The sequence below is a fragment of the Thalassophryne amazonica genome, chromosome 13, assembly GCF_902500255.1.
Source record: "Thalassophryne amazonica chromosome 13, fThaAma1.1, whole genome shotgun sequence".
Taxonomy (NCBI): Eukaryota; Metazoa; Chordata; class Actinopteri; order Batrachoidiformes; family Batrachoididae; genus Thalassophryne; species Thalassophryne amazonica.
The window spans coordinates 57,228,638-57,244,205 of NC_047115.1; the positions used below are offsets into that span (position 1 = coordinate 57,228,638).

At 40.7% G+C, this 15,568-nt stretch overlaps 1 protein-coding gene across 1 annotated transcript in view; it reads right to left on the bottom strand.

The window, feature by feature from the left end:
• Positions 1-15,568, bottom strand: part of lmbrd1 (LMBR1 domain containing 1) — a 178,795-nt gene that overhangs the window by 117,834 nt on the left and 45,393 nt on the right. The window contains 2 exon segments of the mRNA XM_034184354.1: positions 4,190-4,278; positions 9,064-9,131. Of these exon segments, the coding sequence (XP_034040245.1) occupies positions 4,190-4,278; positions 9,064-9,131 (157 nt within the window).

Consider the following 15,568-nt stretch of genomic DNA (forward strand, 5'->3'; position numbering starts at 1 on the left):
GCTTTTAAACTCAGATAAAACTGAAGTTATTGTACTTGGCCCCACAAATCTTAGAAGCATGGTGTCTAACCAGATCGTTACTCTGGATGGCATTTCCCTGACCTCTAGTAATACTGTGAGAAATCTTGGAGTTATTTTTTGATCAGGATATGTCATTCAAAGCGCATATTAAACAAATATGTAGGACTGCCTTTTTGCATTTACGCAATATCTCTAAAATCAGAAAGGTCTTGTCTCAGAGTGATGCTGAAAAAAACTAATTCATGCATTTGTTTCCTCTAGGCTGGACTATTGTAATTCATTATTATCAGGTTGTCCTAAAAGTTCCCTAAAAAGCCTTCAGTTGGTTCAGAATGCTGCAGCTAGAGTACTGACGGGGACTAGCAGGAGAGAGCATATCTCACCCGTGTTGGCCTCCCTTCATTGGCTTCCTGTTAATGCTAGAATAGAATTTAAATTCTTCTTCTTACTTATAAGGTTTTGAATAATCAGGTCCCATCTTATCTTAGGGACCTCATAGTACCATATTACCCCATTAGAGCGCTTCGCTCTCAGACTGCGGGCTTACTTGTAGTTCCTAGGGTTTGTAAGAGTAGAATGGGAGGCAGAGCCTTCAGCTTCAGGCTCCTCTCCTGTGGAACCAGCTCCCAATTCAGATCAGGGAGACAGATACCCTCTCTACTTTTAAGATTAGGCTTAAAACTTTCCTTTTCGCTAAGGCTTATAGTTAGGGCTGGATCGGGTGACCCTGGACCATCCCTTGGTTATGTTGCTTTAGACGTTAGACTGTGTTTCATAATTATTGTATGGCCTTGCCTTGCAATGTGGAGCGCCCTTGGGGCAACTGTTTGTTGTGATTTGGCGCTATACAAGAAAAAAGTTGAAAGTTGAAGTTGATGTCCAAAGTTTCTGGTTCTACCACCACCTAACACTTTCTAGAAGGCACTTCCAGTATACAATAGCATCCATCAATACCATAAGCAAAGTAAAAACATTTGTTAACGTATTAACACTAGCAGTTTAAAATGCTGCCAAGTTTCCACATTAGATTTAGTAGTGCTGCATCATCACAACTGGGAACAGCTCAGGCCACATACAGCTGACGGAAGGCCATTATTCTCCTTTTAATTCTAACATACATTTTGGCCAACACTGTCTGATGATAGCTAATAGCTTTGTTAAAGTGTTGTCTGCAATGTCAAGTAGCAGTGATCAAAATAATATCCTCACCATAATTAGCATAGTAAATGAACCCTACCTTACACCTGGCACAAACTAGAGCAAATCACAGCACAGGTGTTATTGCTAGTTACCTAACCAGAGTGTCAATTTTACACCGTGCATCCACATCATACAAATAACAATACCACTTGCACTCTTGTGAACATGACTTTCTAAAAATAAGGTGATACAGATGGTACAGATAGCGGTTGACATCATTAATCACTGAAAAGCATTTACACCATCAAAAAACTGGTCTAAAGTCCAGCACTCAACAAGAGCACAACAGTCAGATCCACAAAGTTTAGCAGGTCTCAGTGTCTCTGAGACTGGTTTTCATATTGTAACGCAACATATTGTACACAGTGTGACGAATTGAGTAAACTGATTAGAAGGGATTTAATTCATAATTTGTCCAGTAGCAAAAATCGCCTAATCCATCGGCCTCCGGTGGATTTCAGGCTCTGATGCTCTGACTGAATGAGTGGACAACCATTGAATGAGTGTGTGCAGCGCTTCTGGATATGAACAGAAGACAAACAAATAACGCACGGATAAAACTGTGTTCACATCAGCAGCTATGGAGAGTCAGAGAGTCACCTCATTTAAACAGGTACACAATAATTTGTGTGATTTACAAAAAGGAATTAATTTAAACCTCACAAAAGTTTGCTTTTTAAGATGCCATCAGAGTCAGGGTTTCCTGATTTAATATAATGCCGTGCAAACCACTAACTCTGTTGCATCTTTCAATGAGTTAACGATTGTTCATGTCATTATCACTGAAAAATGGCCACGCCTCCAATCTCCTGCAGTTTGCCATTGCAGACAGAATTTGCTATACGTTTTTTCTGCTGCCGACAAAAGCAGATTAAAGTTGATATGGCAAGCTATGAACAAGTACAGGACAAAACAAATGTGCAAACACTGAGAAAGTTCTCTGTCTGATGTCCACTCAAAGTCTAGAACATGCGCACAACTTTCTGAGTGACTCAACAGACATCAGCTGACAGGGAACACATTTAATGAATGAGAAAAGGAATTGCAAAGGACAATGACAGACAAAACAGTTGAGTTATTTGTGATTTATTTTTCATTTGTGATGAAATCAGACATTTTACTGAAATGGGCATTCGTGTTTCAGAATGCCCAGGGCATTCCGATGCATGAGTACTGTAGTCAACACACTTCACTTCCCTTAGCTATAATGTCACTGTCGCCATTTTCTGAGCCAATGATCTGATGAAAAGCGAATCCATTTTTTCCCCATCTACAACAGGTTGGGCAACGACAACTCACTTTCAACTGTTCTTGCAAAAAACAAAACAAAAACCCTCACAACAGAAAACCTAGAACTTTTTGCTGTTTTATCTGAACTCACTAGGGTTGGGTATCGATTCAAATTTAAAGAATCGATTCGATTCCGATTCTTAAGATTCAAAATTGATTATTTTGATTTGATTCGATCCGATCTTGATTTCGGTTAGTGTTATTAAAACCATTGTTTGAGCTGTTACCTGATTATCTAGTTATGCAACATATTAAAATTACTTCACAAATAAACACGCAAATAAAATAATTGCAAAGTGCTACCTGGTAATAAGTTAAATAAAATATTTTCAAATAAACAACAAATATGTCAATTGATGCTGTCAATTGATTTCCTGAAAGTGGCGCTCCTCGTGCGGTGTGAATTCACACACACAGTGTAAATATAAGGTCTTACCTGTGTGTTTTAGTGAAGAAAAGTCGCTCTGAGGCACTTTGCCCCATCAGATCAGTTAGCGGAGAGGAGTCCCCACCCCCTTCCCCACCGGTTCTCTATCTTGGTGCAATAAGTTGAAAAAGTCACAGCGCCTCAATAACGTCTCATTTACCACAACCTCATGCGATCCTCACTGCACATGCGATGAAATGTCAAGAAAAAGTTATAAAATTACTCAGTTCTCTGTGTGGAGCAGGGACACCGTGCACGCACGCTGGATGACGTGCACATCAATATTTACGTGTAACACTTCAGGGGAAAAAAAAAACGCATTTACGGTACATATTTAATTAAAAGTTAAAAAAAAATCCTTCTGTCAAAGATCTTTCTGTGTAAGTATCTCATGTTACAACGTGGAGACCCGCGGCTTATAGACAAGTGTGGCTTATTTATGTACAATTTCTTTTTCTTTTTAAAATTGGTGGGCGCGTCTAATATTCAGGTGCGCTCTATAGTCCAGAAATTACGGTAAACACACGCAAAGCGAACTCACTCGTGCACGGCCCTGTACCGAACGGAACGCCAGATATATATATATATATATATATATATATATTTTTTTTTTTATTGATCTTTGGCTACATGAATCAATCTGTGGGAACTAAAATGAGAATCGATTTAAAATCAACGAATCGATCTTTTCAACGCAGCACCAGAACTCGCCTCCATTTGCTGTCAAGGTCATTTGTATTCTGAGAAACCAACATTTCTCAACAATGTGTGACATTTTGACTCATTGGGTGCAATGTTGTGAAATGTGGGTTTCTCAGAAGGCAAAAGATGTAGAACCATGCCCTAAGTTTTCTGGGCCAGGCTCAGAAATTCTAAATCACCCCTCATATGTCAGAATGTATTTTTTTAAAGTGCTTTTACTTGTATAACAGGCTCGAACTCACCAAATTCTGTATTTTTTCATGGTCTGTCATGATGCTGCCATGATCAGTTTACGCGTAATGTGTGTTGTATCCCTGTAAACTGAATATGTTTCTATTTTGAACAGCTGACCAGACAAAACTGAATTTTAAGCTATCACACTTGGCTTTATGGAGCTGTAATGACTTTTGGTATTATTAACTATTTGATACTAACATGTGTCATAGCAAGTTTTCAGTACAATTTAAGACAGCTCTAAAAAAAAAAAAAAAAAAAAAAAAACATTCTCCTTAGTTTGTTGAAAATAGCAAGAAAGGAACCTATACTTACGACTTGTCCCAAGCTCTTTAAAAAGGTATTCTACTTTCTTCCACTGAGTAGAATTATTATCAGTTGGGGCTTCAAGTGGAACAAAGGCTCTGAAAGCAAAAACAAAATTTAGTCGAAACAGGCAAAATATATTAGGCCTTCAGGAATTCAATACGGTCAAATGTTACAATTACTTCACTGTCTTCATTGCCAGAAACAGAATAGGTAGCATTACGCAGTTATACCAAGAAGGATGTAAATAAATCACAAGAAATTGTAGCACTTTCAAATGAGAATCTGACACATATTCAAACAAAATAACTATACAACTTATATATTGCCCCACATCTCAACATTAACAACAACAGCCCAGAAAAAAAATACCACAACAAAACAAAGCACACTCATGAACCTCCTGGTATTTTGTACCATGGCATTCAACTGGCTTAGTGTATGCTTGCTCACGCTGAACACTAGATTATGAGATATTCAGATACTGATAGTGTACATGGAAATTGAAAAACGAGTGGTTCAGGTCGGGATATGAAAAGGATCCAACCAATAGAGACACATTAATCTACGTAGGATGTCCACTTTAAAATTGTGCAAAACTATGATAAATATCATTGTCACAAAAAGTGTGACTGAAGCATGCATGCACAGATGCGCACACACACACACACACACACACACACACACACCACACACACACACACACCACACACACACACACACACACACACACACACACACACACACACACAAGCTGAGTGCAATTCTATACCCACTTCAGGCCGTAAGCCATACCAGTGCTATTTTCTTTTTTCAACCCAATGAATTAAAGCTGAAAGTACACACTTCAAGTACATCTGGTTTCTTTTCAGTTCTATTGTGGTGGTGATTGGAAGCAAAATTACAAAAGCAGAGTCAAGAGACCCCAAAGTCCTCTGGACAAAGAAAGAGTCATTTTAACCAAACATGGGGAAAGTGTCAAAGTAACTCATTTGTATGCATTTGCCTGAATTGGTTTACCCTTCTAGGGGGCCCACAGAAATTGTGGAAAGTCCAACTTTCCATGGCCAAATAGACACCCAAAGAATGTCTAAATAAATAATAAAAAAAAAACTTTTCAAAGAGGTTTGGAGAAAATCAACGGAAGATTATTATTTTTTTTAACCATTCTTAGAGTTCATGGGGGCCATTGGAATCATTCGGTGATTCAGCTGGGACCGCGGCCTGTAAGCACACAAAGCAGCACATTGTTCTAACATCTAACACATCCACAAGTCGCATCAAGGTAACGCTTAAATCAGCCATTGACATCACACCGCGGATTAATGGCAAAGCTTACATAAGTGTGATTTTGTGTCATTCAATACTTTAACATTTGCCATAATCCCCCTGGCAGCCCCCTGCGCTTCCCAGAATGCACCGTGGCGCCAGCAGAGTTCCGCCGTCTCACAGTACATGTGAACAATGGCTAGACAGGATGTATATGACAATGCAGCAAGTTCACGGGCAATTATGATGATGACATGTTCTCCCAAGTTGAGAGGGCTATCTAAAGGAGGTGTAGCATCTGTGATGGACTTCTGTTGTGCCCCGATGTTGTCTTGTCCATACTTCACGACGTGTGTTTACATTGTGCCCTGAACAATGACTTCTCACGTAAGTCATGGACCGCGAGATTCACAACTGCGCAAAACAAATAGTGACTTGATTTTAAAGTGGTGACCATTAATTTTGATGCAGTTGGGCAAAATGACCACAATCTATTTGGACGAAAGGCAGCAGCTCCACATAGGTTGTGGAGCTTATTTTATATATATATATATATATATATATATATATATATATATGCTGTCCCCAAAAAATATACATTTAAAACACTCGGTTTGACGCTTAAATGCTACAAACTTAATTACTTAAATGCTTCTTTTTTACTTGCAGAGACCCTGAAGTTTATGTTGATGCCAAGCAAGACTCAGGAAAATGCCAAGATTAACCATACTACAGCAAACAAAAATTATTGAGTTTTGGCACCAGACCAAGAGTGTCAAACAGGTGCAGCGATTTATGCTAGACTGACAAAATGCAGGGCCAATATTGACATTGGTATGAAAAACTTCAACCTTTCAGCTTTCTATCCAGCCATAAATTAATTTCATACACATATGCTTTGACCATTTTCTTTGCTGATAAAATGTTGCATAGTTTTTTTGAAACACCCGATATATATATATATACAGTGAGGAAAATAAGTATTTGAACACCCTGCGATTTTGCAGGTTCTCCCACTTAGAAATCATGGAGGGATCTGAAATTTTCATCTTAGGTGCATGTCCACTGTGACAGACATAATAAAAAATAAATAAAAATTCTGGAAATCATAATGTATGATTTTTTTAATAATTTATTTTTATGATACTGCTGCAAATAAGTATTTGAACACCTACCAATCAGCAAGAATTCTGGCTCACACAGACCTGTTAATTTTTCTTTAAGAAGCCCTCTTATTCTGCAGTCTTTACCTGTATTGATTGCACCTGTTTGAACTTGTTACCTGCATAAAAGACACCTGTTCACACACTCAATCAATCACACTCCAACCTGTCCACCACAGCCAAGACCAAAGAGCTGTCTTAGGACACCAGGGACAAAACTGTAGACCTGGACATGGCTGGGATGGACTACAGGACAACAGGCAAGCAGCTTGGTAGAAGACAACAACTGTTATGATTATTTATTAGAAAGTGGAAGAAACACAAGATGACTGTCAATCTCCCTCGGTCTGGGATTCCATGCCAGATCTCACTTTGTGGGGTAAGGATGATTCTGAGAACGCTCAGAACTACACAGGAGGACCTGGTCAATGACCTGAAGAGAGCTGGGACCACAGTCACAAAGATTACATTAGTAACATGATGCTGTCATGGTTTAAAATCCTGCAAGGCCCCCCTGCTCAAGTCAGCACATGTCCAGGCCCGTTTGAATAGAGCTTTTTGGAATCAATTCCACTTAGCTTGTTTAGAGGATGAGAACAACCCCAAGAAAACCATCCCAACCGTGAAGCATGGGGGTGGAAACATCATACTCTGGGGGTGCTCTTCTGCAAAGGGGACAGGACGACTGCACCGTATTGAAGGGAGGATGGATGGGGTCATGTATTGCGAGATTTTGGCAAACAACCTCCTTCCCTCAGAAAGAGCATTGAAGATGGGTCATGGTTGGGTCTTCCAGCATGACAATGACCCCAAAAACACAGCCAGGGCAACTAAGGAGGGGCTCTGTAAGAAGCATTTCAAGGTCCTGGAGTGGCCTGGCCAGTCTCCAGACCTGAACTCAATAGAAAATCTTTGGAGGGAGATGAAACTCAAAACCTGAAATATTTGGAGAAGATCTATACAGATGAGTGGACCAAAATCTCTGCTGCAGTGTGTGACAACCTGGTGGAAAAACTACAGGAAACGTTTGACCTCTGTAATTGCAAACAAAGGCTACTGTACCAAATATTAACATTGATTTTCACAGGTGTTCAAATACTTATTTGCAGCAGTAACATACAAATAAATTATTTAAAAAAAATCATGCATTGTGATTTCCAGAATTTTTTTTAGACCCCTCCATAATTTCTAAGTGGGAGAACTTGCAAAATCGCAGGGTGTTCAAATACTTATTTTCCTCACTGTATATATATATATATATATATATATATATATATATATATATATATATATATATATATATATATATATATATATAAACATATCGCTTCAGCTGACCGCTGCATCAGTGCAGCACAACGCGTTACTGCGGGATTTCCCCACATTGTAATAATTAAAACACATATCACATTTGCAACGCGGTCAACGCGGTGGTGGACACGCCATGGCAGCGGATGCCTTCATGACACGGGAGCCAACTCCTCATGAGACGGGAGCCCAGGTGATGTCTTCATGAGAGGTAAGTCATGTAAAAAAGGGAGAACAGTAATCCACGTCATTTCATTACTTCCTGGTGTATGTCTAGGCGGAGTCTAAGTCTGCGCTTTATAACAGGAATTAATTGTGTAATTAATTGTGGTGTTGTGTTTTTTAATATTTTGCTCTGCTGTCATGTGCGCGACTTTCCATGTGTTCGCACTGTGTTCGTGCGCGCCTGTCCGACCGTGTGTCCCTCCCAACAGCAGGTGGAATGTTTCGCTGTTCCCCATTTTGTTTTTGGTTTGTGGATTTTCTTCTGGTTTCTGCGTCTTTCACCCAGTGTCATGTTATGTGTGAAGGGGCCCTAAGGAAGAACAGAGTAAGTGAATGCTCACAATAGAATGACATTATGTCATCTGGTATGAGAAAAGCAGTCAAGGATAAAAAACTTTCACTGAAAACCAAAGGACCAAGGAAACAATTCCAGGAACAAAGCTGCAAAAGTCCATACTTCATGAAGAAAAAGAGAACCTAAATTACTTGCATCTGAAAAGGTCCCAACCTGCAAACTTTAAGCTGCAAATTAAACTGTATTGACTCTGATCTGAATACTGGATGTTTCTGTCTTAACAGCAAAGGAAGACAATTAGACTGTGCAGGTAACTGTATGCAATGAATATAAACGTGCAGATAAACTGGACTGTCTGTCTGTACTGATCTATATGAATAGCACAGTGCATACCCTTCATTTGCTTGGTACAAAGACAAAAAGAAATCAGTCTAGTTTTTCCAACTCTTGCTCAGCTTGAAAATGTGACTCAGAAACACTGGTATAACGAATGTTTGTTGATATTTTCTGGAATCACCATCACCCTGTAGCTGTTTGTCATTAATTGTTCACAATGATATACCTCGTATGCAGACCATTTATTACCTACCATATGGCAGAAGCCTCCCATGTCTCCTACTTACCCAATTAAAAGTAGAACCACACAGATAAAGGCAAATCCAGTTGTATACTTCAGAGCATTATTCACTTGCTGTAATAAAAGAGAGGAAGGTGAAAAAAAGCATTAAACTGGTCAATCATGACCATGAAGTCGAACATTATTATTCATTGTGATTGAGGGAAGGGGGTCATACTCCATTTAACTAAGGGTTACAGTGAGTGAGAGCTATATAAAGCTAGTTGAGAACAAGTTTGACCTAACAGAGATAACATGTCACTCCCACTGCAATTCAAGGTGCTTTCAAAGTAACAATTCAAAAGACCTCACTGTCTGTGAAAGAAAGTGCCTCTGTCAGCTCAAAACTGACACACCAAAGACAAAAAGCACCGGATGGAAGTTGGTATTTGGCACACAATTCAATAGCTGAGACATGAAGATGGGAATTTAAACTGTCAGATTTCAGGCAGTAATTAGTCTACAATTTGCCAATAATGCAAAGGTAGAAAATTTAAAGTAGTTTTATCACTTTCGGACTCTATCTTACATCAGGCCTAAAGCCACGCACAGGACACTACAAATATCGTTGTTTGTGTCTCACTGATGCATTTGCAATTTCCATGCCCAGTGCCTGCAATGTTTAAGTGTGCACTTGTGCACCCATGGGGTCTTGGTCATGAAATGAAGTGTGGTCAGGCCATCGGGAGGCAGCAGAAACCTGGGCTACAGTAGAGTGCAGAGTGCTTCTTGTACAGCACATTTTCAGAAACACCATGCATAGATAGGTTTATGATGTTGATTCACTGTACGTGACCAAACTGGGACATGCACTAGTACTCACCAACCTCAGTCTTTAAACAAAAAATGAAGACCATGCTCTTGAAGAAACAGAGAGAATAACCTTCATATGTTCTTGAATAAACATAGGGAATAACATTCATACTGCTCAGCACTACACTTATTTGCACTTTGTGGGAAAGCTAGAACTGTGATGAGGACAACAGGTAGGCTAAGGTAAGGCTAACCCTGATGTTTAAAAATATGTAACCAAATAAAAACTTAAACTGAGTGAGGTAGATGTGCGCATGTGCACAGCCTGCCACTGCAGCCTGGTCAGTGGCAATAAGAAGCAGTTTACTCTTAAGTTCTTCGTGAATTATAAAATAACATTAATTAGCTCATTAGCTTCTGATTGCTAATGTGGTGTTTGCCAATTAAATTCAGTTTGTCTCTTATTTCATGAAGCAGTAGCATTAAGTCTCAAAATTAAATGTGATTTATAGACTAATGTAACATGTATTTTTTGCCTCTTCGTGATACATTTTTAGACAGATGCAACTCATACTATGGTACGACATACAGTCCAGAAAATTAATTAATTCACATATTAATTTCTCCTGCTTATCCAGGTCATGGTAGCATATAGTCTGGAAAATATGGTACTATTTTAATCTCTGTGTTCTCTAGGTCATGAAAGGTTTTTAGTCCACGGCAGGTACTCTTGCCATGACAATACTACTGGGTAGAGTTTTTAAGAATGAAGGGCCCCTTCACACATAGCACGATTGAAGCCAACTAGCGCACGAAGGAGGAACTGGATGCCAGTCATGAAAAATCGAAGCTGCCTCTAACGCCTCATACACCTGTTGCTACAACTATTTGCACACACCAGCGGCCAAAAGACAGAGAGTGCCCTGTGATTACTCATTCAATCCCTCTCACAGCAGGTGTTGGCCAAATTCCAGGTGACACCCACGAACATCTAACCCCGCTCACCGGGCACTTAGAAAAGGCGTGGCTATTCGAGCACCTGGTACGAGAGTAGACAGCCGGCAACCACATTCGAGCTGTCTGTGAAAAGTGTCTCAGTGCCCCACAATTGTGGCGTTGCCAAGCAACACACATCGCTGGCCAGACAGGCACTGACAGCTGGAATGACGACTCAGTGCACACACTAAAAACACAGAGACCACAGCCAGGAGAGGTATAGAAATAATTACAATAACTAGATATACAATTACATGCCAAAAAAAAATTTTTAAAAAAATCGCGTAACACAGAAACAGAGAGTGACACTTTGGTCTTTGCACTGAATGGACAGGGGGCGTGGCTGGCTGCCAACAGCAGCAACTGTTGAGATCTCCGGTCCTGGATATCACAGCTGTAGAACACGTACCTTGTTTTGACGGACAGGGCCTTACAACTGTCCACCGTGACGTGCATATGCGTGCTTGCTGTCATCACTTGGAAATACATCAATCATTTATCGCTTTTGCGATGGGCTAGAGTGCAGGCACTGCGCGCACACTGACAGGCTGTCCCAAGTGAAACAGATCGTCAGATCATGTGGAGACGCAGCAGGTGATCTGAATGTCATATCTGTATGACAGGACACGCGTGTCGTGAGCGTCGCGCCGCAGGCCTATAACAAGGCAACAGTGCAACAAATACACCAATTTTAGTCATGTATCACCAAAATTACGCTGTAACAAATGCTGTTTTGTCAGTTATTATGGCGCTTTTTTTTGCCATAACTAAAGATAAGAAAACTTATGTAATATCTAATCTATCAGTGTCTGGTGATTATAGTAATAATTTATATACCCGGCTGGACATAATAAAACATAATGAGAGCGCAGTCCTTCATTCATGTCATTTCATGACTGTACGTCTGTGACCATGGGTCATATACAGAGGGATCATACTTGTATTGTCCGCTCAATAAGAGGGATTAAATATTGGACATTGTGGTGGTTTTTATGGTGTGTAGTTATTATTTTATGTTTTATCTCCACAGCAGTGGCGCGATGTGGTTCCACATGTTCCAGCTGTTTTTTTCCCCACATCAGCAATATGATGTGGTTCAGATCCTTTACTGAGCAAGTTAAAAACATTTATACATTGCGCACATTCATCTTTGAAAATCCGTACATTACTGAAAGGGAGTAGAATGAAGTAAAACTCATATTTTCTACCCCCTTTCACATGTTTTATTTTCGACTACGCAGACAAGAATAAATAAAAAAAATTTTTTGAGATCATATATACCTATATAAACACAGACCTTGCATTATACATATCAACATGTATTTACATAAATACACTACCTCTATACACAAATACCCTTGCATACACCAATACACACACTAGATTCAATGAGATTTGACAGTATAACACTTTTAACCCACATACATGCACCCATGGGCACCCAGCCCATGCATGCATGCATGCACGCAACGCACATTTACCTATATTCGATTAAACTTATTGATATATTAATTTTTTTTTTATTTTTTTTTTCCCCACACACATGTATCATGGGAAACTCGTGTGCATTCATATTTCCCATACGTTCGTCATGCCCAAATAATATAACAGTTTAGATCCACAAACATGCACACCTGTATGTATACTAAGAATTATGTTATTCAGTTTCATATTTTTTTAATATTTTGAGTTTTAAATTTCTTTTGAATTGATGTACTGTAGTACATACTTTGATGTCCTCAGTTAGGTTATTCCATAAATCCACTCCATGTCTCGTAAGGCACATTTGTTTCATTGTTGTATGAGCACACTGTTTTTTTAAAATTATATTTCCTTCTTAGATTGTAATCTCCCTCTCTTTCACTAAACAATTTTTGGAGATTATTTGATAGTAGGTTTTGTTTCACTTTAAAAATAATTTGTAAAGTTTTAAATTCTGCAAGATCTCTAAATTTTAGTATTTTGGATTGTAAAAACAGTGTACTCGTATGATCTCTGAAGCCTACATTATGGATGATTCTTATTGCCCTTTTCTGTAACTTAAAAAGTGTGTCTACATTACTTTTATATGTATTACCCCATACCTCAATGCCATAGCTAATATATGGTAATATTAATGTGCAATAAATAATATATAAGGGCTCCTGATCTAAGAAATGTTTGGCTTTCCCCATTATGGAAATACTTCTGGCCATTTTGGATTGTATGCTAGCAATGTGGGGTTTCCAGCACATCCTGTGATCGATTATTATTCCTAAAAATCTATGTTGGTTAATACGAACCATGTAAATTTTAAGATTTACTTTTGTTTTTATTTCTCGGTTTCCAAAGAGCATTAATTTTGTCTTTGAAATATTAAGTGACAATTTATTACTATCAAACCAATTTTTTAATTTAATAATTTCTATTTGCATTTCAATCACAAGTTGTTCCAGGTTTTCCCCAGAACATACTATCGTTGTGTCATCAGCAAAGAGGATAAATTTCAGTTTTTCAGAGATGAATTGCAAGTCATTAATATAAATTAAAAAAAAGTTTAGGCCCTAAAACGGACCCTTGTGGAACTCCACAATGTATCTGTTTAAACAAAGATTTATATTCTCCTATTTGTACATATTGTTGCCTGTTGTTTAAATAAGATTGGAGCCAATTTAGTGCAATACTCCTTATGCCAATTTTTTCCAATTTACGTAATAATATGTTGTGGTTAATAGTATCAAACGCCTTTTTTAAGTCAATGAAGATCGCCATTGTATGTTTCTTTTTATCAATATTTGTTATTTCTTCCACGAAATCAATTAAAGCTAAAGTTGTTGATCTATTTTTTCTGAAACCATACTGGTTATCGTTTAATATCTTGAACTTTTCAATGTATTGATCTAACCGTACTGTATATAGTTTTTCTAAAATTTTTGAGAATTGAGATAACACAGATATAGGTCTATAATTTGAGAATAGATACTTATCTCCACTTTTATATATAGGTGTAATTTTGGCAATCTTCCTTTGACTTGGAAACTCTCCATTAATAAAATATAAGTGTTGTGTGGGCCGCTGAAGAGGAGGTACTGCTGGCCCACCACCACCAGAGGGCGCCATGCCTGGAGTGCGGGCTCCAGGCACCAGAGGGCGCCGCCGCCTCACGGGAGCAGCCTCGGTGACAGCTGTCACCCATCACCTGAGACAGCTGACGGCAATCATCAGTGGGGTATATCAGCAGGACGGCATCTCCACCTCATTGCCGAGATATCGTTTCTACCGGAGAGGTAACGTATCGAAGCAAACGGAGTGTATCTTTTTGGATTGAGCTGGTTTTTGGATTACTGTTCCAACGAGAGGTGGAGGTAACTTTCCTGCTGTTCGGAGTCCTGGGTGCAAACGCGCCCCCACCTAACTGTTCTTTGTTCCTCCCCAGCAGTACCAGGTCCGACACGCGGAGGCAGTGGCCACCTGGGAGTTCGGGACTTGGCGGCTCCAGTATTCCCGGGGTCCTGTGGCGGAGGAAGCCGTGTGGTTCCGGTCTTACCTTGGAGAGGCGTCTCCTATCTTCGAGCCTGCCCACACGACACTTTTGTGAATTGACTGTTGTCCATTTCTGTGATTGGTTGTATTCGTTGTGCACATTCACAACAGTAAAGCGTTGTTATTTTGACTTACTCCATTGTCCGTTCATTTGCGCCCCCTGTTGTGGGTCCGTGTTCCTACACTTTCCCAACAGGATATCTCGGCCAGCGTCATGGATCCCGAGGGGCGTCAACCGGCTGTTGAACGGCCAACGGAAGAACAAGGCGCACAGGCGTCCGCAGGAGGGGAAATCGGTGAGTTGCAGCGGATCCTCACCGCTTTCATGACTCGGTTGGATTTGATGACCGAGCAGAACGTCCTCCTGAACCGCAGGGTGGAGGCTCTCGCCGCGCAGGTGGAAGCGCGCCCTCCGGGCGCCGCTGCGGCTCTCCCTCCCATAGAACCTGTGCGTAACAGCGACGTTCCACTGGTTGTCCAACGACCCCTCCCACCTTCCCCTGAAGCATACATAAGCCCCCCAGAGCCGTACGGAGGCTGTGTGGAGACGTGCGCGGATTTTCTTATGCAGTGTTCGCTCGTCTTCGCACAGCGTCCCGTCATGTACGCGACCGACGCTAGCAAAGTAGCTTATGTGATAAATCTGCTTCGTGGTGAGGCACGCGCTTGGGCTACAGCGCTCTGGGAGCAAAGTTCATGGCTCCTTCTGACATATGATGGGTTTGTGAGGGAGCTCAGAATGGTGTTCGATCACCCTAATAGAGGAGAGACCGCTTCAGCCGTGCTGCTGTCAATGAGACAGGGGCGCCGGAGCGCAGCTGCCTATGCAGTCGACTTCCGCATCGCGGCTGCGAGGTCCGGCTGGAATAGCACTGCCCTCCGCGCCGCCTTCGGAAACGGACTGTCGTTGGTCCTCAAGGAGCACCTGGTGGCTAAGGACGAACCGCGGGATTTAGATGGGCTTATCGATCTTGTCATACGATTAGACAATCGGTTAAATGAGCGCCGTCGGGAACGAGACGAAGGGCGTGGCCAGGCACGCGTCGTCCCTCTCCCTTCCGGTTCCGACCGCGTTCCGCCCTCCCCACGCTCCACGGCCCCTGCGCTCCGTGCGGTTACAGCCCCCCCTGCTGACGAAGCTATGGACACGAGTAGGGCAACATTTAGGGCACCGGTCACACAAAGGAGGCTGGCCCGCGGGGCGTGTTTTTTTTTGTGGCTCGATTGAGCATCAGGTAAGA